This window comes from Porites lutea, chromosome 2, assembly GCF_958299795.1.
Source record: "Porites lutea chromosome 2, jaPorLute2.1, whole genome shotgun sequence".
In the NCBI taxonomy this organism is placed as follows: Eukaryota; Metazoa; Cnidaria; class Anthozoa; order Scleractinia; family Poritidae; genus Porites; species Porites lutea.
The window spans coordinates 51,945,503-51,967,986 of NC_133202.1; the positions used below are offsets into that span (position 1 = coordinate 51,945,503).

Here is a 22,484-nt window from a genome sequence, read left to right on the forward strand (position 1 = left end):
GGTTCAAGTCCGACCCAGGCCTTCCACACGGATGAAAGAAAACGAGAAATCATGGACATGAAATCCCAGAAGCCTGTGCAACCTTAACCACAATCCATTCCAACATGGCGCCTGTAGCCGAACCTAAGAAAGAGAAAGAAACTTCCGACAAGAAAGAGGACACGAAATCCAAAGATGGAACCAAGAAAGAAGAAGAGCCCGAGTTGGTAAGCACATTTCATTAGCTTTTTACAAACGTCTTTTGGGGTTTCGCTGAAAAAAAAGACAAAGCCTTAACTTTTGACAATGACTCATCATGACCAAGTTTTCCTCGCACAGCACAACGTGAATTTTCTTTTTCAGTTATAAAAGAAAGGTTTCCTTTTTCATTCTTTCAGAGCGAAGAGGATAGACAGCTTCAAGAGGAGTTAACAATGCTGGTCGAAAGGTTGTCGGTAGGTATTTTATGAAGATACTTTGTGAGAAGTTCCTTTTGGCAAATTCAATTCCGTACAGTTTGTGTCCCTTGGTCCTCCATGTCCAGGTTGGTCCGCGACTTTTCCGAAAATGTCAAAATATTTCGTAGAGAAAAAAATGCGGAGAAAAATGAAAGATCCCGTGGTTTTCTGATTAGCAATCCTTTCATATGACGAAGTGTCGGCTTTCTTGCTGTGGGCGAAGGCGAGAAATTAGAGTTTGTTGACAGGTACAGTCGAACCTTTATTAAGCGGCACCGTAATAAGCGGTCACCCTCTATTAAACGGTCAGTTTTCAAAGTCCCGAAACTTACTTCCCTTGATGTTCTGTAATTTCGAGCTCTATTAAGCGGTCACCTTTTTTAAGCGGTTGCGGTCACCATTTGCAAAGTCCCAACGTACGGGACTTTTTCTGTTGTCTTGACCTGTATTAAACGGTCACACGGTGTCAATTATTTGTTCATACAGTTTTGAATAATGTAACATGCGAGGTACAACAATTGATTTCGGTGTTTGTTTTTGCAAGCCATTAAAACGCCAGAAATGAATGTTTCTATTTGAGGCGAAACGTCTGATCTGATCAGCACTGGAGATCTAATTCTTTGAACTGTATTTCTTGCAACCTGTATTAGGCAGTCACCCTGTATTAAGCGGTCACTTAGCCTCTCCCCGAGGGTAACCGCTTAATACAGGTTCCACTGTAGGTTAATTTGTCTTTCTTGAAGTTTGGGCTTTTGCAGCACCGTAAATTACAGTACCGTTCAAAAGTAAGTTGACAGTCCGTTGCGAGTCTCGATTCTTGACTCGATTCGCGATTCTTGATTGCTGTGTGAATCGAGAATCGAGAACAAGCTATAGAGAATCGCCTCGAGAATCGAGTCTCGCAGGACAGAAATTAAAAGATTCACCCATGACTGATTTGTCGATAATTTTTCAAAGGCATCTAGCTGTAACGTAATGCGGCATGGCTACATTCGCGCAAGCAACTGTATGCTCAAAACAAGGCCAATTCAAGTTATAAAACGAATGTTTCTTCTAGGACATCTGTATCAAGCTTTATTTCCTCAACTAAAGTTTCAAATACCTGCTCCAAATGCAAACAAACAGTGTATTACTCATGTACAAGCAACAGCATGTTTATTTTGGGCTTATACGGCCGCTTGGCTTGACAAACATCAGCTGTAACATAGACGTTGGCCGCTTGGCTTGATAAAGATCAGCTGTAACATACACGTCCGTCCTTAACATGACTAGTCTTTTGCTCTGAAATTGTGTCGGTGATCCTTGAAAACTTTCGAGAAACAATGGTTTTAATTCTACTAGGAAAAAGCGCTTTCTTAGTTTAAGGTAATCGCTCGTTAAATTGGGCTGCTTTTTTCCGCGATGGAACATGATACGCATGAACTTTTTCGTTGCTTAGCAGGTGACTGCAGCTACCGTCAGGTGATGAAAAATTGCACGAGCGGTTTGTATTACACACTACTAAAAATTGTTTTCAAAGCTCTTGGAGGTTTCTGAAGTTTTCTGGCATGTATATTCAAATCGAAACTTTTATGTACGCAATCACGTCCCATAAAAAGCAAAGGGTTAAATATCAAACTGAGATGCTTTTGCGTATGCGTATCGCAAAAACAGTAATTCCGGTCAAGAGGTCAAATTACAAGCAGAATTAATTACAAGTAAAGTTTCCATGAGCAGACATTCTGAACCGTGGTAATGCAGATGGGCATTCGCAAACAGGCAATCAAAAAAAAATCGGCAAGTAGAATTCGAAAGACAAGCCAAAGAACAAAAGCAACAAGACTTTGTTTACACACCATCGTGCATTAAACATTTATTTACACTTTACACAAGCTTCCTTTTATTTTGTATTTTAAAGATAAAAAGTCATGGATTGCTTTTCAAGTTCAACTGGTGAACTGGCAACTTTTGCTATTTAAATAATTGAAAATGCCGTTCAAACAATTTAAAGGTTTCGACTCAAAGTATCACCCGAGCCGTGCAAACGAATGCAAATTTCCTGAAGAGTTGTTCCCGAGAGAGTTGTCAACTGCTATTTGCATAGTTCAGGAATTTCTCGCAAGAATCAAACGCTGAGTAGAGTTTGTTATTTTATAGAGTACAAAGGTTTTTCTGACGTGACAGAAGTTAGAAGATTACTCAAAACTTGAACAAAGGTTGTTAGTTGTAGATTCTTGCAGCAGTCGAGTATCGAGAGTAGAGAGTGAATTACTCGAAACTAAACAGAGGCGGTTCCAGTTTGATGAGTCTCGCAGGAATCGAGAATCGCAAATCGAGAAGCAACAATCGAGAATCGAGTCTAAATTCTTGATTCGATTCTCTATCCTCGATTCTCGCGAGGATCGAGAATCGAGTGTCAACTTACTTTTGAATGGTACTGTACATGGTCATGTTTACTTAGCTTGTGAATAAATAAAATGCAACAGAAAGATGTGCCTTTTTGCAGAACAGGTTTTCAGATCAACCTATTTCTGCTGTTCGAAGCATATTGCTGCAGACTGTGAGAATTTTTTTTTATCGACTCTCGAAAAAAATAACCAAATGTTGCATATTGGTCCTTGGTCCTCGACCCATGACCTTGGTTGAATAAAAAATAAAAAGAGCAGCCCTTGTTTTCAAAAATGTTTTGAAAATCTTCCCTATACATGTCTACAAGTTCTCTTTTTTTAATACCTCGAATAGATATGCATACAGAATTTGAAGTAATTATTTTTGACCATGCTGAAAACCACTTGTGTGGGAGACTCAAGGGAGACTGTTGTCTGAAGTCTTTGAAAGAAAAGCAGATTACGTTATACTCAGGACATCTTCAAAAAAAACTATAGCTTTAATGCACCAAGAATGGAAAAGTACATGAAATGTTGTGAAAATCACATTTTCGTGTGGAAACTATCACATTTTATGTTTTTTTTATGCTGTTTACCTTGGTCGTGGACCAAGGACAACATTCGTGGATTATCATTCAGCAGTTCACAATAAAAGTACCAGTTAAAACAGCCAAACAATCAATGAGTGCTGCTCTTGATTAAGCAATGCCTCTTTCTTTATTAGAGGCAACAGCTTCACAATCTTCATAAATGTGGTTCCTAGACTACAGTTGTAGAATGATCACTGCAATATTATTTGACAGATAGCAGAGTAGCATTTCAAATTTTATAGCAGGTCATAGTAGACATTGATAGTCTAGGAGAAACAAACAAGAGCATTCCCACATTTGTTAATAAAATGATATTATTATTCAACAGGAATCCAATGTATCATTGCACAAACCAGCACTGGAAGCCCTCAGATCACAAATCAGAGCAAGCACAAGCTCAATGACATCAGTTCCTAAACCACTGAAATATCTCAGACCACATTTTGCTACGCTGACAGAGATTTATGGCGAGTGGGGTGATGGTGAAAATAAGGTACATTGTAACTGTGATCTTTATTTTTTTTATTTAGGGAATGGGCAGGAATGGGACTCATATGTCCGATGTGAGTTGCCATCCCTACCCTATCCCACAACCTGTAAAGGTTGGCCACACCACTGGGTTTTGTCCCCTACTAGCGTTGTCACAAATTTCTTCTTTTGTTTTGTAAGCTGTCTTTTTTGAAGCAAGTGATTTTTAAAGCACAGTGTGTAACAATCAGAATTTTTTTGATGGCAGCATTACAGTATACTGAAATTAAAATATAGTCATTCTATTTTAAAGCACAATGAGGGCTAAAAGAAATATGCATTTTTAAACAACAGCCACATTAACTGCCACAGAAATTACACAAACAGGATATTTATACAAATACATGTACACACGTGTTCAGATTGATTGATTGATTGATTGATTGAGTGATCAATATTGATCTTTGTGTCCTACTGGATGTATGCCGTGAATTATTTTGCGTCTTTGGGGATTTTTTTGTGGCAGGGACACAGGACGTAGAGGTAACAAAATAAGATACAATGCTTAATGTACAGCTTCTCCTACATGAATGGGCTCTTTGCACAATGTGGTCACATGGTACAAAAGACACCTTGCTGGATGGTGAACGATGTGGTGTGACCATGACAAGAAAGGATATTAGCTTTTTGACTGATATAATCTTTTTGTTTTTACAGCTTTTCTTGCCCCTTTGCACAGTTTACCATCCAACAAGGTGTTATTTTGTACCATGTGACTGTTTTGTGTAATGGTCCCATTATGTGGTGGTTCAGTTTATCTTTTTTTTTACTGTTCCTTTTTTTTCTTTGTATTGGGGTAAAGTAATGTTTGGTGATGCATTTCAGTTCAATAATGCTGAGTGTATAGCTACTCCTACATGTATGCAGAGAAAAAAAACCAAGGTAGTTGTTTGTTCTACGTTGTAGCGATTCTTGGCTGACATCATCTCAGTTCTTGGAATGACGATTAGTGAAGGTCGTGAATGTCTGAAATTCAGGATGCTTGGGTCCAAAGAAGAACTAGAATCATGGGGACATGAATATGTCAGGTCAGGGTTAAAACTACTGTATGATAATGCTTCAACCCTCTAAGCCCCCTATTCACAACAAATTCTTAAGACTGATCTCTTTAACATTCCTCAAAGAATTAGTGGAGTGAATTTGATAAAAGATCAAAGTATTTCCCCTAGGTGATCATTTGCTTCTCACAGGAGTGTGATGGTTACAGCTGCATTAACTTAAGTATAGACTAGATGCAAGTACCTTGGTACATGTACAACCTGCTATCTCTGGTGATATAAACTAGATGTACTGCTGTACAGTACACATGTAACATTTTCCAAGTTTCAATTGAAGCGTTAGAGAATAATAACAAAAAGCAGTCAGCTAGTCAAGACTGCACCAAGAAAAAGGAAAAAAATTACTGGACTTATCTATAGCAAACACAGTCTTAAATTCTGTTTCTGTCCAAAATTTAATGAACACTGTTAGTTCCATGTATTAACCAGGTATAATCCAAGGCATGTTACATGTTTCAATAAAGCATGTTTTCCCATTTTGGGCCCAAACTTTGCATCTTCTCTCAAAGGTGGGCTTTTCCTTTTAATATTCCCTTCTGTTTGATCTAACATGAGCCTGAGGAGCATACATGTATTATTAAGTGTACGCCAAGTCATAATTCTGTTTTGCTGAGAAAACAGGAGCTTTGGATATCCTCATATACCCAGGAGAGGGCAGTCTGGTCAGGAAAACTGGTGAAGAGAAAATTTTTCAGGCACAGCATGAAGAGCCTAGCCATGTTTAAAAAAATTGTTGTACAGTTCCTCTCAATATGATTGACTGCAGGCCCCAGGGTCTCTAAGGCTGGGCTTTAGGAAGCTTTGCAAAGGATTTGAATATTAATATTGTCACATCAAATTTTAACCATATAAATCCCTCTCAATACCACAGATAAATCTCTGAGGGGCTTGTTTTTAATTTCCCCTTTTTGAACCACAAAAAATTAGGGGGTCAAGCATTTGTTTTGGAACTATCATTTTATTTCGTCAAATCCACAGACACTTGGCCGAGGAGATACGTGGAGAATATAGTGAGAGAATGGACAAGGGGGAAACAGTAGAAGACCTGGTTAATCTTGCTAAAGAAATAATACCATACAACATGCAGCACAATGCGGAGACTGAGGCATGTGACTTGCTGATGGAGATTGAACGTCTGGATTTACTTGAACAATATGTTGACAAAAGAAGCTTTCACCGAGTATGTCTCTATCTCACAAGGTCAGTTTCTTTTTTATCTTCTTAATTTAGGGTTGTATTGTTGTCACCAGACATTGAATTTTCACAATCTGAAGAACTAAATTTTATTAGATGCATAAATTATGACATCTCACTTGGCTGAATACAAAGAAGCAAATAACAGGAATGTGGAGCATACAAAATAATGTAAATGACGTTTCATGCAGACTGTTTTTCTCACTTTTACTTAAGAAAAACCATCAACACTAACTATCAGTAACTGCAAAATACTGATCATCAAATTGGTAACGTGCTGCAACTTTAGGTGCCTCTTTTTTTCACTCGCCTTTGCAAACAAAATGGTCACAGCTTGGAGCACTGGCTTTTGCTCTTTTTACAGTGGCTCTTTACTTATTGAAGGGTTACAGTGACAGAGTGTAAATGCTTTACTCCATCTAATGTTGAATTTTCAACCACAATCTTTTGCTTGAATTGCCTGAATTTTTGGTACCTTTGAAGTTTTGTGTGAAAGATTTTGAAATTAATTATAATAGTAATGGTTTCAAGTTATATATACTAGAGGATTTTACTTTGAGTTGGAAATTCTTTCAGAGGAATGTAATCTGCTCTTTTACTCTACATGTATTATTTTTCTGTTTTTTCATCTCTAACATAATCATTTATTTCCTCTCTTAGCTGTGTAAGTTATGTACCAGAACCAGAGGATAGCACACTTTTGAAGACAGCACTAAATATATTTAGAAAGTTTGATCATCAACCAGAGGCCATGAAGTTAGCTATCCAACTAAATGATGTGGAGCTCATCAAAGACATTTTTGTCTCTTGCACAGGAAGGTACAGTACTATGATCCAGTCATCCATTACAGTGTATATTACCGTGGTATGCCAGAGTTTAAAATTTAAGCAATAGAAAACGTTTTCCGTGTTTGCATAGCCTGATATAAACACGAGAGGGGTTGGGAGAATTCGAGACAGTTATGCAAACCCGAGACGAAGTCGAGGGTTTGCATAACCGTCGAGAATTCTCCCAACGCCTCGAGTGTTTATATCAGGCTATGCAAACACAGGAAAAAAGTTTTCTATTGCTTTTATAAAATAACTTTCCCTAGAAAAAAACGAAAAACTCTTTGTATGGCACTGATTAAAAGAGAAATTCTTACCCGTCGCAAAATCTTGTCCACGAAGTCTTGCACGCGTAATGAGTTCTTGTTTTGCAAAAAGATGCTTTGCAAAATACGGAGTTTTCTCGCTTAAAAAGTCAGCTTAAGCGAAGAAAAATTGACTCACCTTCTTTGTAACGATTTTCCATGTTTCAGCCGACGAAGGAATGGGTAAATAAAGTAAACTTGTCGAGTTTTGAACTCGAAAACCTTTTCAAATTTGGTGCTTGCGTGATTAGCGCGCGAAAAGTCAAACAAATTGACGCCACAACCATGTTTACATACTCTCATGCAAACACTGCTCTCGGTCAATCAGAGCGCGCGTACTATCTTAGTTATTTTATAAAATTTTATATGAACCATAAAAAGAATTTGGTTACTGTACAGACAATGTTCCTCGTTGTTAATCACCATACATGTACACTAATGCCATACACCGTAGGTTGTGAAGTACATTTGTAGATCAGACATAATATTGATTGGCCAGTGGAAGCAGTTTTTCCTAAAGGGTGAGTTCCTTTGTAAGGATCCAGATCAGAAGTATAATGCAGGATCACTCACATCATAGCACATCATCAAAGATACCAACAAATCCTTTTCCCGATGGGTTTTAGCACTTCCTTTAATGAATGAAGATCTGAACTATCTTGGATCATAGTTCCCACTCTGGATTGTCCCAGAGGATTTCACTCCTGATACATGTATCCTGATGTAAAGACAGAAGTCAGTTGTTAAGAATAAAGCTCATTTGAGTTTTTTTAGACTGATTTTGAGGTGGCTGGATTTTGGATGAAGCACCCTTTCGCTTGCTTGATTTGAGTTCTTAAATACACAATAATCCTTTATGAAATTCAAAGTGTAAGTATGGCTAAAGTAAACAAAATCTTTTAGTAATTCATTTTGGGTATCCAAAGCTTCTTCATATCCAAGATTTCCTTATTTCCTCCTCTTCATGGATTGTTCATGAGTTAATTGACAACACCAAAAATGCCTTAAACATTCAACATGTGGATAAGACAAGAGTAACCACAAAGGTTGTTTTCTTCTCTGCTTTTTTTCAGTGATGACAAAAAATTAATACAGAAACAAATGGCATTTATGTTGGCAAGGCAACAAATCTACCTGGAACTGGATGAGAGCATGGATGATTATGATGACTTGGCAGAAATAATGTCCAATGCACATCTGAACAACAACTTTCTTAGCCTCGCTAGGGAGGTAAGATAATATTATTATCTTTTGCATGGGTTCTAATTTTGAGAAACAGACCATGACAACTGCAGAGTTGAAAAATTAATTTTCTCTTTCCTTTTGAAGCCAGTTTGATTTGATTTGAGTGTCATTTTTTTTTTGAGCATATGTGGGATCACTTTGTGCTATATAAAGATGATGTCACACGAGATGATTTGCAGCAACACTTTAAAGCGCAATGAAGCTTTGCAGTGTTGGTACAATGTTGTAACATTCAAAACAATCTCACAACAAGGTTGTAAATAATGCCAGGTTTTGCTAAAAATCGTTGTTTAACATCACCTTTAATAATAATATTGCAGTACTTCTGCTGTCCAGGGATGTTTATGTTCAAAATAGCAAGTATACAATGAAGAACATAAGCAGAAGCAAACAAAAAACTGTGTTAGGCATGCTGTAGTTCTCAGAAAATTATACTTTCAGTTTTTTCCTTGTCATATCCTTTCACTGGGTTCTATTTGAAAACCCTACCATTGGATTATTACCATGAATAAACTTTTTTCACATTAATTGAATGATCTCTCGCTCAACTGAAATGGATGTCAAAAACTGTCAATGAATGTTCTTGGAAAAAAAAATTGAAATGAAATGTGAATAAAAAGTGTCCTTATTAACAGGTTGTCCGTATTAAGTGGCTTAAATTTAAAGAAACTGTAAGAGCTTTCATTCCCCATGGACAAAGCAAACTGTCTGTGACAAATAAGGTGTCCGTATGAATAGAGAATTTTCTGCTGAATTTAAGCATATTACTCTGAAAATTGTTACTTTGCTCAACTAAAATTTGCATTGAAACTATCAACCATGAAAGAGTGGTCCTGATGTGTGAATTTTATACTTTTTTACAGTTGGATATCATGGAACCCAAAGTACCTGAAGATATTTATAAAACACATCTTGAAAACAAAGGTAATGATCACCTTGTCATTTGATAGGCATTTTTATTGCTATTTCTTAGCAAAGATTATAATTGTTAATTTTGTGTATTAAGTTCCCATGCATTTTCAACATAAACTGTAAATACTACAGCACACTTGCATGAACATGGTTTTATTAATTTTTAAATTGAGTGCTTAGTTATTCTGTAGTGTATTCTTGAAAACCAAACTACATAAACTATAAACCATGACATTAAAACTTAGGTCAATAATTGAAGCAATAACGTTGCCATGTTGTGCTCGACCTCCTTTTCCCTGTCTCTTTCAATGCTGGCCTCGAACTTGGACAATTCCACCGAAAAAACCATTACAAAACAACATTAGAAGAGAAAAAGACAGGTATCAGAGCAGTATGACCCTAGTTGAGTGTCCTTGATTGTAGATACTGTAAGTTAGCTTTTATCAAAAGCTATAGACTTAGCTTCTGGAGAGATACAAAATAATGTCTATTTTTTTAATGTTCAGGGGTTTCAAGTGGTGTGGCCCTGGACTCTGCTAGACAAAATTTAGCTTCTTCATTCGTGAATTCTTTTGTTAATGCTGCTTTTGGTACTGACAAGTTATTGACAGAAGATGGAAATAAGTGGATTTACAAGAACAAAGAGCATGGTAAGCGAAAGAGACATTTGATACAGTGTGGATAGGATGGTGAGACCTTCAGGTCATAGGTTATAACATCAACAAAAACAAAAATCGCCAAGTGCAAAAAGATATGTGCATATTATACTAGATGCTCTTTTTCTGGCTAGAATGCTGCCACTATTGCCTTTTTAGTGGCTACATTCTTTGATTGTTGTTTTTTTAAAGGGGGCTTTGTCATGCTATTTGTTATCTTTTTGAAGAGTCAACACGTTTCTGTTCATCAATTGAATTCCAAAAACATTGAGCCCGTGTTTTTTTATTTAAGACTATTTTTAGGTATTGAAACTGTTGCTGTGGATGGCAAGGATACAACAACAACAACAACAACGTATTTATTTAAAGAAACTTTATATTTCTTTAAATAAATACGTTGTTGTTGTTGTTGTTGTTTGTTGTTGTTGTTTGTTGTTGTTGGATTGAAACTGGATAAAATTGGGCCAATTTGTCCAAGTTTCAATGCTATGGCAGCAAAAATAATCAAACATTAATCATGATTAGTGCTTCTTGAAGAATTTTTTGTCTTCTTCATAGCTCTACACGAGTTGAGTGTAAAGGCACTAAATGTGATTAAAAAATTAATAAATTAATAAATTAATAAATAAATAATGATTTGGAGGTAGCACATCCACAAAGTGGTTCTTTGTCTACCTGATTCCTGGTCGAATTGGAATTTGGAAATGTTGGTTTTTGAGGAGAGGGGAAAACCGGAGTACCCGGAGAAAAACCTCTCGGAGCGAAGGGGAGAACCAACAACAAACTCAACCCACATATGGCATTGACGCCCGGATTTGAACCCGGGCCACTTTGGTGGGAGGCGAGCACTCTCACCACTGCGCCATCCCTTGCCCCCAAACTTGAGCACTGACTTGACTTAAAACAGCGATATCCTCTTGACCTTGCCCCTATAAATTCTCTGAATTTGTGCATTTTAGGCATGATGAGTACAACCGCTTCTTTGGGGCTCATTTTGTTATGGGATGTTGATGCAGGACTCACACAGATTGACAAATATTTATACTCAACAGAAGACTATATTAAGGTAGTGTACATTAAAAGCAGTATGTTCACTAAAAATCAAGGTCTACTTACAATACATTTACGGTATTGATTTTTGATTAAAACTTATGAGCTGGGTGTTAAGCACAAAGTATTGTATCAGTGTTTTGAGACGTTAAATAATTAAAATCTATTTCACTTCAAAAGACAGGTTTGCTGACTTTTTTCTTTCTCTTTTTTTTTTTTTTTGGTCACAATCTAATCAAGCTCCACCTCTACATGTCTTATAACTGTTAACAATATTTCCTGCATGGAAAGTGCATTGTTCTTTTGACTTACAGTAGCTCACTTCGTGTTTTGTGTGATCTATAATAATCATAGTTGTGAAAACCAACCACAAATTGCATGTGTTGTCAGGATGCTTGCTTTTAAAACAGTCAAATTGCTTGCTTCCTGTTTAGCTGTTGCTTTGCTTTAGTTCTTACCTTTTCTTTAGATGTTCATGTTAGTTGGACAGCTACTTGAGGTAAAGCAGATATTTAACAATAATATTGAATGAGGCTGGGTAGGATGTGAAGAATTATGCAGATCGAGGGGATGTTATCGGCCGAGGCTGAATTAGGCCGCGGTGGATAACACCCTCTGAGATCTGCATAATTCTTTACCTCATACAAAAGTCTAATTCAATAATCGTTTTATAATTCATTCAAAATATTGTTAAGGTCTTAACAAGCTTATCTTCTCGTAGACTTTTATTATTTTATTATTGTGTTTACATTTTTAATATTACTTACCTTATGTCCCCCCCCCCCCTGCCCCACCCGAGGTACATGTGGGTTTTCGTACACTAAGTGTCTATTCTTGTTAGGCTGGTGCGCTATTGGCTTGTGGTATTGTGAACTCTGGAGTGAAGAATGAATGTGACCCAGCCCTTGCTTTGCTATCAGACTATGTTCTACACAATAATAATATCATGAGACTTGGATCTGTCGTTGGGTAAGTGAATATCTTTGGTTTGTAATCATCGTACATGTATGATCTGCTTTTAGTAATTCTTATTGATTGCCCACTACGACTTGAATTAGCACCTCTACATGTACCTTGCTTTCAAGAGTCCCAGATCTGATTATTGGGCTGGCTGTGGCAAAGCCAACCTAGTTAGTAATTGATCCGGAAGAAGGAGAAAACACTTTTTTTTCAGATTGACCTGGAGAGAGATGAGTTAAATTGTTTTTGCTCCAACGAGTCCTTTGTAGTTCAGTAGTAGAGCATCTGCTCTAGTATATAAAGTCATAGGTTTGACTCCTGTTAGGTGAAATCAGATTCATTTTTGTCTGTCACTGATAGAAAAAATAGTATAGTTACCTTTTTTTTCTGTTTTCTAGGCTTGGTCTAGCTTATGCAGGTTCTAACAGACAAGACGTGTTATCTCTAATTCTTCCTGTTTTAGCTGATCCAAAGTCAAACCTAGAGGTGAGGATATTTAGTTTTACATTCATAGCTGGTCGGGATCGTTTATAAAATAATCACACTGTTTTTCAGGTCATCGGTATGGCAGCAATCGCCTGCGGTTTGGTTGCCATTGGAACATGTAATGGTGATGTGACGTCAACTATTCTTCAGACAATGATGGAACGATCGGAAGCGGAAGTCAAAGAAACGAACTCTCGTAACTTGGCACTAGGACTTGGGCTGACCTTCCTGGGTAAGATGCATGTTTGATTGAAGGCAAAGCTGAGTAGTAACATTTCTTCAACACATCAACCCATTCACACCTGAACTGCTCGTAACCACCCTTGTCGACTTCCTTTGTCCCGCTAGTTACGTTGTTTGAAAAATCTTACACAACTTTGGCACACAACTTCTGCTATGGGGAAGAGATTATTCAATTTCAAACCCTACCCGAATAAGCATGATTCAATCAGACAGGCCTTAAAAAAGGGCAGGAAAAAATGCAAAGTACTGCCTTTAAAACAATTTCATGATCAATGGGTTCTTCGCGAAAACGTTTCCTATCGAAATGAAACAAAGTAATTCCCCAGCAAAGAAAACGTTAGGAGAAAGAGAAGAAAAAGAGGCGGGAAGGAGAGAAGGCGCAGTTAAAAATCGAGGAGGCAGTGTCACTTTTACATCTCGAAACTTGGCCTTCCGCGCATGTACGTTGTAGTTTAGTATCAAGAACAGAAGGCAGCGAAATACTCTACTTGTACTCTCCCGCTGCAGGATAAGCTCAGTCAGTAGAGTGCTTGACTGTAGAACGGTTTCGATTCCCGGGGCCGGACAGATACTCAAGGTCTTAAGATTATTGAGAAATGAAGGTATAGCCTTTGCCCTGCAAACTTCGAGACCATAAATAACGTTTTCGGACTTTTTTGGTTTATTTTTGTCCAGATAGTGGCCAGAAAACCGCTCGAACAGCTTCAAACGCAGCTCTTGCGGCAAAGGAGAAGTTTTATGGTCACTGATAGCATCGCGTTTCTAAATCCTTTCTGTTTCGAGTTTAGGATTAAATGTAATTCGCTAGTACGCATTGTTTGTGACTTTGTCACTGCCCTTGACGTTGCAGTTGAAGCTGTTGGTTTGTGTTTTCAGGGAAACAAGAAGCAGCAGAAGCTACTCTAGAGGCTCTGAAAGTCGTACCTGAACCGCTTGGAAAGTGGGCTTCTATCTTGGTGGAAATCTGTGCTTACGCTGGTAAGTCTCACCCATTTAAGTTGTTTTGAAAAATCGATAAATTGTACACAAGTTGTTGAATTGACTAACTTACTTGTGGAGGAAAGTTTCATAATTCATAACACAGGAGAACGTTTAAACTGTTTTTTGTTTGTTTGTTTGTTTGTTTTTTAAAGTTAACGTGGAGCCTATTTTAAGGACCCTCAAAACTGAGCCATTATAATTCACTTTCCAAGTTCAGGATCAGATTGTTACTTTGTTTCGGGTGTGTCCTCCTAGCCTGCGTAGCAAGCGTCAGCAAAGAAAGACCGAGGAACGGGATTTTCGGTTCTGGCCGCGCGAAAAACTCGTTCCTCGTTCCTTCTCCGAAACCAAACGGAAACCCCAAATTTGTAAATCACTGTTGTTTGAAGGTACTGGAAACGTTCTGAAAATCCAAGAGATGCTACACATCTGCAGTGAACACTTTGAACAGAAGGATGAAGAAGAGAAGGAGAAAGATTCCAAAGATAAAGACAAAGATAAAGATAAGAAGGCTGAGAAGTCAGATGATGGCAGTCATCAGGGTGTGGCAGTGTTAGGTATCGCTTTAATGGCCATGGGTGAGGAGATTGGTGCTCAGATGGTGCTCAGAACATGTAATCATTTGGTATGTATCCAGGGCAAGTCACCCTTTAAAACTTTTCTATCGTCTTATTTTGCTTGTCAAAACAACAACAATCATAAAACGTCTCATACCTCTCTTTTGCGCACCAATTCAAGCTCTGTTGGATTGTTGATAGTATTCTTTGACCTTATTAAAGTTTAATAAGGTCAAAGAATACTATCAGCAAGGGACGCGGGGCCATAAAAGCGTATTTTAAACTTCGTGGGCAGTGAGATGAAAGGAAGTGCGATTTTTTCAGTCTTTTGTTTGCTGTTCCCTTTCAGTGTTTCGATCGTCATCTGAAAATTGTCTTTTTATAGATTTAAATCACACAAGTAAACAGCGCATTCATGTAGAGAACTTACGCACCAAGCGCAAGAATTTTGCTTGAAAAGAGCAATAAATTATATCAGCAAGGGTCGGGGGCATAGAACCGTGTTTTAAACTTCGTGGGCAGTGAGGCGAAAGGAGGAGCGATTTTTTCAGTCTTTTGTTTGTTGTTCCTTTGCAATATATTAATCGTCATCTGAAAATGAGCTTTCTTTTGTTTGATTTAAGTCACACAAGTAAACAGCGCGTTCATATTAGAGAAGTTACGCTCCTAGCGCGAGAATTTTGCTTGAAGGGAGTAATTAATTATATCAGTTTGAAAGGGTCGGGGGCACAGAACCGTGTTTTAAGCCTCGGTGGCAGTGAGGTGGAAGGTGTTATTTTGTTCCTTTATTGTTTACTTACGCTCTTCAATGCATTCAATGGGATGTGATTTTTATTCAAAGAAGTTAATTCTTGTTCAAACAAACGACTGTAAAATATAACCGTCATTTACATGAAGAATAAAATTTCCTGGCGCAGAATTCAAACAGTGCCAACTCGGCAACAGAATATAAGCGGGCTGTTAAAACCACTGATCAGAGCGCCGCGATCAAACCACCTGAATTGTAAGTTCTCGACTCCTTCGATTCAATCCGTGGTTAAGGTTCCTTATAATTGTTACAACGATGTTTACCATAAAAAGTGAAGTATGTTTTCTTAAAATTTGCAGCCAGTACGCGAAGCGCAAAATAAACAATACAGTTCGGGTTTGTTCGTCTCAAATCTCGTCTGTTCGGTACTTGCCTCACCCCTCACTACTGCGTTGTCCGTTTCGCCAGTCAACTAACAGTCCTACCCACCCCCTAAGGTGAAATTGTTCCTTACTTCGGTACCGCCGAAAATTCAAATCTCATCGGAAAGAAGTAATCGGTAATGTTGAAATTTGCCGTGCGAAAAAGCTATTGTTTCACGTTGATCGTTTTTGTCCTTAAAAGGCAAGAAACGATCAAAAATAGCAATACAAAACAAAACCTATTGTTCTCGAATTCAGGTCGCTTTTCTTGATACGAAAATACATTTATCGTAACAGCTACCACTCTAAAAAAACGAGAATTTCAGCCAAGAAACACCGCCGTTATTATAAGGTGGACTGGCTTGACGATTTCTTTCTCTCGTCTCCAATTTCCTCGCTTTTCGTCGCGTTGGCCAGCGTTATTTAATGCCTCATTCAGTTTTTCTTCAAAAGTTGCGTCCGTTTTTTAAAACAGTAACGGGTAACGAATCCTTGTTATTAGGTCGGTAGCGGCTTGAAATGTCATCATCTGACTAACAAACCTGAGGCCGACGGTGCACTCATTATACGGATATTTTAAGATACTTAAAGTTGCGTGGAAAGGAAGAAAGTTGAAGCAAGGATTTGAGGTGACACTAGGGAATCGAACTCTTCTCGTAACCTCTCGCAAAGAGAAGGTTTTCTGTTTTGCCTTCACGGAGGCTTATTAAGTGACCGCTCTGTAACAGCGTTGATGTTGTCTTGTTTCAGCTGCAGTACGGTGAACCGGTGATACGCCGTGCAGTTCCATTGGCTCTGGCCCTCCTTTCAGCTTCTAATCCTCAACTAAGTATTATCGATACTCTCAGTAAGCTGTCTCATGACAACGATGCTGAAGTGGCACATAACTCTATCTTCGCCATGGGAATTGTAGGAGCAGGTACGTTTGTTACTGAAGCTTTATTGCCGGGGCGTGAGGGGAGGAACTCCAGGAAAGTCTCAGTGGGTATACTCCACAAAATCTTACCCAATTGCACACCTGAACCTTTGTTTCTCAGATAAGAGTGGTAGAGCGATTTTCGTATGACCTTGAAATCGCAGGAACAAAACAGAAAAAAATGGGCGGAAATAAAGCGATTTGATTGGTTTATCGAACGGATACAAACGCGTGTGGCTTTTTGGTTGGTTAAGCGAACGCTCGGGTGAAAAAGCTTCATGCCCGAAACGATACTTCTCTTTGACGTCATGCTGCAACACAAAAGACCAATCGGACAATGCCTTCTCCATATTAGGGTTTCTTTGGCGGGAAGACGAAGAGGCCATGTTTTGATCTTTTCATCCATTGGCTGATAAAACAAATGACGAACACTCACCGAAACCATTTTTCAAGGACATGCGAAAATCGCTTAAAAAAAATACCCAGTTCAAGACTCTGGCTCAAAGCGCAAAACCTTACCCCATTTCAGACCAAAAAATGGCTAAAATCTATACCCCCCATCTCAGACTAAATAAAACGTAGGCGACTTTCCCCGCGCTCTTTTCTAGGTTCATTTTGTGGCTAACGAATCACTAATGATCAAAACCCAAAGAAACCAAAAACAGAAAATTTTGTATCTCCAAAGTAAGACTAAAATGCAATAAAAAAAATAGAATAACCCCATTCCTACCAAACGGTCTTTACCTCACTGAGTTGTAGGATCGAGTTTTAACATGCATCAATATTGTGTCCAAGGTAAATTTCGAGTTCATCTTTGTTGATAGTACTCTTTGAGCTTGACCTTCTCGTTTCAAAAACTATTAAACTTACAGTATAAACGTAGTGTGGCTCGTGACAGTAAATCTCAAGGAGAACGGGCATAACCGAAGATATTAATTTAGATTGCGAGCAGTCTCTTATTTTTCTTTTGAGTCACAGTAGATCGAGAGCGCGTGTGAGGGGCCGCGAGGAACGAGGGCGGAAGCCCGAGCGAAGAAAAATTAATATCTCGTCCTTTTTTTCTCTTGCCGTGCGTGGCTCTGAGGAAAGAAAGACGACCGCTTGCGGTCTAATGTTAATTGTGAACAGCTATAAAATCTGAGATGTACAGTACACTTGCGTCCAGAGTTCAGATGATCTTTGTGTTACTTGGGAATACATATTTTCGCAGACAAATGATGCGAGTTGTTCTGTGAATTTGTTGTGCACAGGTACCAATAATGCCAGACTTGGTGGAATGTTACGGCAGCTGGCCATGTACTACCACAAGGATGCTAACAATCTGTTCATGGTGCGACTTGCACAGGTCAGAAGGGGTTAATTTTTAATAGACTTTTCACAGTACCTTATTTTTCCGTAAGATCGTCGAGATCGAAAACTTTGCGTCCTGGGGGACCATCTTGGATGAGTGTCAATTCTACTGATGAAACCAAGATGGCCGCCCGTGCCGATAAGCGCTTGATCCTGACGATCTGACGAAACAGTAGGGGACTATGGACAACGTAATTAAAAAACTTAGATAAACACAGTTGAGTGTGTTGGTGCTGCATCGGTTGGGCGTTTAAACCCTGAAGTTGAAATTTGCATACACCGCAGTAATTGTCCGTCCTTACACAATCAAAAACATCCGCATCTACGAACTATTTCAGCGCGCTCCTAACACTTGCAATGCTCCGGGATGAAGTCCCAAGAAGCAACCACGACGGCGACGGCGACGGCGACGGCAGCGAAAGTGTATTTCCGTTATTTCACGCTTCATCCCCGGCGATTATTCCAACTCGCGGCACAATTTGTCAAATGCTGGTGGATGTTCCTAAAGCTGTGTTTAAGTCCTCTACTAAACGTCACGCAAAAGAATTTGACATTTTAGTCGTCCTGTGACGGCCAAGAAATCATGGTTCCAGAAAGTGTGATGCATGTGCAGAACTGTTGTTTTTCCTATAAAACCTGTTGCTTTTTCAAGTTCCCGTTGCCGTCGCTGTAATGTTTGCTTTCACTTCTCTATCACAACTCTTCCAATATCAGCGACTACATAAATGGGAATTTGTGAAATATGACCAACTTTGCTACACGACAACTTCGGTCAGTGCCTTCGCATGGTGACTGTGGGAAAAGATTTCTGGACCAACAGTTTCTTTTTGCTGTTTATCGTCAGGGTTTAGTTCATCTTGGTAAAGGAACCCTTACACTTGGTCCTTATCACTGTGACCGTTCCCTGATGATGCCAGTCGCTGTAGGTGGCCTCTTGTCTGTTCTCGTGTCCTTCTTGGATGTCAAAAATGGTAAGTTACTCGTCTCATTCCTAATAGGCCCTTTCTAGAGCTTGGTCACGTGCTTGGATACCGCAAAGCAACGGCTCGCTCGATGGCAAGCCATCCAGGCGTTCAATCCGATCACAAAGCTTTTTGTGCGATCGAGCAACGCATTCCTAGTTTTTACAATTATTGTGTTGAAAATTAACCAAAATGATTGGACCAGAAGAGTTTAAAGACGTCATTGAATTAACCTTGGAAGGTTTTGCCCGATCACGCTCAAAGTTTTGTAATCTGAATGAACGCTTGTGTTATCCAACTACATGACCAGGTTCTGCAAAGGGCTAATTAAGGTGGTACTCTATGGGTAACCGTTTGGTGCACTTCTAACCATTCTCGGAGTCAATTCGAACAGAAAGAATATTGAGATTTCACTTTTCATTGCTGATGTCTGTAACTTCTTAACGATACAATCTAAGTTGCTCTTGCACACTTGTGTTTTTCTTACTTCCGATCATCGAATTAAAAGTCTTCAGGAGACCATAATTATTATCATAAAGTTCCAGTAAAACGGGGGTACCTCATGACTGGCAGTGCGCAAAAGAAACTTTTTAACACATCACGAGAATCTCAGGCCACTGAAATGGAGCGATAATTTGAAGTTTCGTCAACTTTTCATACTCCAGCTGGTCACTTGATTAATAAAATACGTATCATTGCTTCTTTAATTATCCAAGAATTGTGCTTACCAGAAAGAGTAATTTCAATCACTTTCTAACCTAAGTAACCTAATCTCCAGTCTAACCTGAACTATTCTGACTGTATGTTTTTGCTGTCTTCAGTTATCCTCGGCAAATCGCATTATGTCCTGTTTAACTTGGTGTCAGCCATGCAGCCCAGAATGTTGGTCACATTTGACACGGACCTGCGACCTTTACCAGTTTCTGTTAGGGTTGGACAGGTAAGTGGTAGGCCTGTGGTGAAAGACGCCTAAAACAGACCGGGGGCGAGGGGGGAGGGGGGTGGGGTCCACTTTTCAAGATGCAGGGCCAGGACACTAAGATAGCCCACGAGCAAGTTCACTTTCCCTGGCGCGCTGACGTACAAGCGAGTCTGCTCGCAGGCTGGGTACCAGGATGACTGGTGTTATCTGAAACGTTGAGGCTCCCGACGTTAGAACGAAACCAGTGTTTGTCTCGACAAAAAAGGCTCTTTGGTTACGGCGAATATGCTTTTGTTGTTTTGCTCGGATAACACAGAACGACGCAAACAAAGAAGAAAATTAAGCAGTTATGCTCGATGGATGAGCGCGATTATCCTATCGTTAGCCATTAATTTAACAAATAACAGCGTGTCCACGCGGTCACAATTTTGGGCGCCCCATGTGATGCTCCCAGATTTTTTCGGTTTCGCTTAACTTCTTTGGCAAAGGTGAATGGAAAGTATGTTTTTCTTCCCTTATTCCCTGTCACATGCGAGTCTGTGTTGCAGCTCATGACAATGGCCTTTACCACGCTCATAACAAATTGCGCGTTTGACACTCTTTCACCCCCACACCCAACCCCAAGATCGCAGGCTAGGTAGCTCTCTCCCAACGAAAGGAACTGTGCTGCAAAAGTTAGGCAAATTGAGCCTGGTGTTACCTGGTCGCCCATTTGGGTGAAACATGAAAATAGTTGGGAGGAATATTTTGATGTAACAAAGCAAGGGCAAAATAAGGCATGGATAGGCCAGGATATGATTGCAAATAAATTTCAGCCTAAGAGTTTCTCAAAGTTCATGTCTCTTGATTGTAATTTTAGTTAAATCGTTCTGGGTACAAATTTGTTCTTCACAAAGCTATGTTTTTTTTTTATTTACAAGTAAAATGTTCGTGAACGTTAAGCTCTTTTCCGAGTAAAGGCGAGAAAACAACAACAACAACAACAACAACAACAACAAGGGTTGCTTCTGCGTAGCGGAACGTTTTATTCCCGTTACTGGTTTTGAACCTCATGACAAGGCGATCGTGTTTGGTAGAATTTGCGATCGTTTTTCGTAGAATTTGCTAGCCTGAGAAAACAACTTACATTTCGCGAAGCCGCCACTGCTTTCACCGCGAAACGACGTCTGAGGAATGAGCGCAAAAATTTATACTGGTTGAAGCATTCCATTCCATGATTGGTTGATGTAAATTCCTCATTTGCTTTCATTGCCAAATTGCTGTTTTTTTCCGAGACATCATTTTTGGGGAAAATCAGTGCTGGCGTCGCGAAATGTCGGCTGTTTTCTCAGGCTAAGCGGAGGATGGACGCTTTTGTGCTTGTACACCAGCTTGCCCGACGTGAAGTCAGTTAAAAACACGCAATAGCAATTAGTTGGACGCTTTGTTCTATTTACATACATTGACACTTGACAGAAGATTTTATTTGACATCCGTTGGTGCCATTTCATTGTAGGCAGTCGATGTTGTTGGTCAAGCAGGAAAGCCAAAGACAATAACAGGATTTCAGACTCACACTACGCCAGTACTGCTGGCGTACGGAGAAAGAGCTGAGCTTGCAACTGAAGAATGTATCCTTTATATATACAATTTGCACTTTATTTTTCATCCCTTGAGGTTACTGAGTTTTCATTGATCTTAATGTTAACATTGTTGGATTTTTTGTTGTAGAAGCAGTTCAAGTTGTCCCTTTGAACCACTACATCTGGTCCCTAATTTTATTCTTAGTCTTAAATCCTCCATCATTTAAAATCTTATTCTTCACGTATTGATTCCTTTCTTTCAGAGAATCGCTATTTAAGTTAGCGCTTCGATATTGAGTACAGTGAAACAGTGAACGCGATCACACGTTTGTAATTTGTTTTTTTTTTAATAAGGCTGTTATTCTTCCTTAACCTTCATTAATAGATATTTCCCTCGCACCAATTATGGAAGGTTTCGTCATCTTAAAAAAGAACCCTGAATACGAGAAATCAGAGTCTTGAGGTTGTGAAGAACATCAAGTCTGTAAATACGTTGCGCACCTCTCTCGATACTAACCACCGTACCGTCTTTGTTGGACTGGATCGCCTTGTTTCGGAGTAGTTAAAAACTAAAACTTTTTTAGTTCTCATGCAGGCAGATTTGAAACCGAGTGTTACCGAGACAAGACCTAATGTTTTAGCAAATAAAATTCTTTACAATATGTTGATTCTTGTTTTCCTTCTTTGAGTTGTTCCTTCTTTCAGTTGGAAAGAAAAGCTTCTTTGACACAAAATTGTATTTGCGCTGTGGGGTAGTTATTACTGTACGACTATTTAGAAAACAAAATGATCAAATTGTTCCCCAGTGTCCTTTGTTTGGGCAATCTCAGCCTCGCTAGTGAGCTGGATTTCGATATAATTATCGAAAGACCCGGTTCATTAGAATAGGGGAACTTGATTTTTTTTTGTCTGTCTCGAAATTAGTTGATATCTATTTCATTTGCGGAATGTTACACTCGTGCTATACAGAGGAATTTCTTCTAAACAACTGATAAATGTGGGCGAAGTCCTGCCCCCTAAAAAGTAGTGAACACTTTTTTTTTAATGAGCAAAAGTCATATTAAAAGATAATCGCATTTTTCTTATACCTGATGACGCTGTTGCTCGAAATTTAATTATTATTTTTAATTTCAGCAATCAAAGGCCTCATTCGAACTATAATTTTCTCTCTAACGTTTATAGTTTTCATACAATTAATGGAATTTT

At 38.9% G+C, this 22,484-nt stretch overlaps 1 protein-coding gene across 1 annotated transcript; it reads left to right on the plus strand.

The window, feature by feature from the left end:
* The first annotated feature begins 62 nt into the window (after positions 1–62).
* Positions 63–21,946, plus strand: LOC140928993 (26S proteasome non-ATPase regulatory subunit 2-like). Its single transcript, XM_073378805.1, has 21 exons — positions 63–206; positions 378–434; positions 3,722–3,886; positions 4,828–4,949; positions 5,958–6,179; positions 6,834–6,992; positions 8,380–8,536; positions 9,415–9,475; positions 9,970–10,113; positions 11,079–11,185; positions 12,011–12,138; positions 12,528–12,615; positions 12,685–12,847; positions 13,735–13,836; positions 14,229–14,464; positions 16,317–16,485; positions 17,733–17,827; positions 18,677–18,803; positions 19,616–19,734; positions 21,212–21,326; positions 21,664–21,946. Exons 1-21 carry the CDS (start codon positions 105–107, stop codon positions 21,738–21,740), a joined length of 2,715 nt encoding a protein of 904 aa, XP_073234906.1. The 5' UTR covers positions 63–104; the 3' UTR covers positions 21,741–21,946.
* Positions 21,947–22,484: the final 538 nt, after the last annotated feature.

What these genes read in the sequence shown, in the direction of transcription:
- LOC140928993 (XM_073378805.1), top strand. Translation starts at nt 105, where the DNA reads ATGGCGCCTGTAGCCGAACCTAAGAAAGAGAAAGAAACTTCCGACAAG. An exon ending in AACACATCTTGAAAACAAAG is followed by an intron (nt 9,476 to 9,969) that starts GTAATGATCACC and finishes TTTAATGTTCAG; the next exon opens with GGGTTTCAAGTGGTGTGGCC. An exon ending in GGAAATCTGTGCTTACGCTG is followed by an intron (nt 13,837 to 14,228) that starts GTAAGTCTCACC and finishes TGTTGTTTGAAG; the next exon opens with GTACTGGAAACGTTCTGAAA.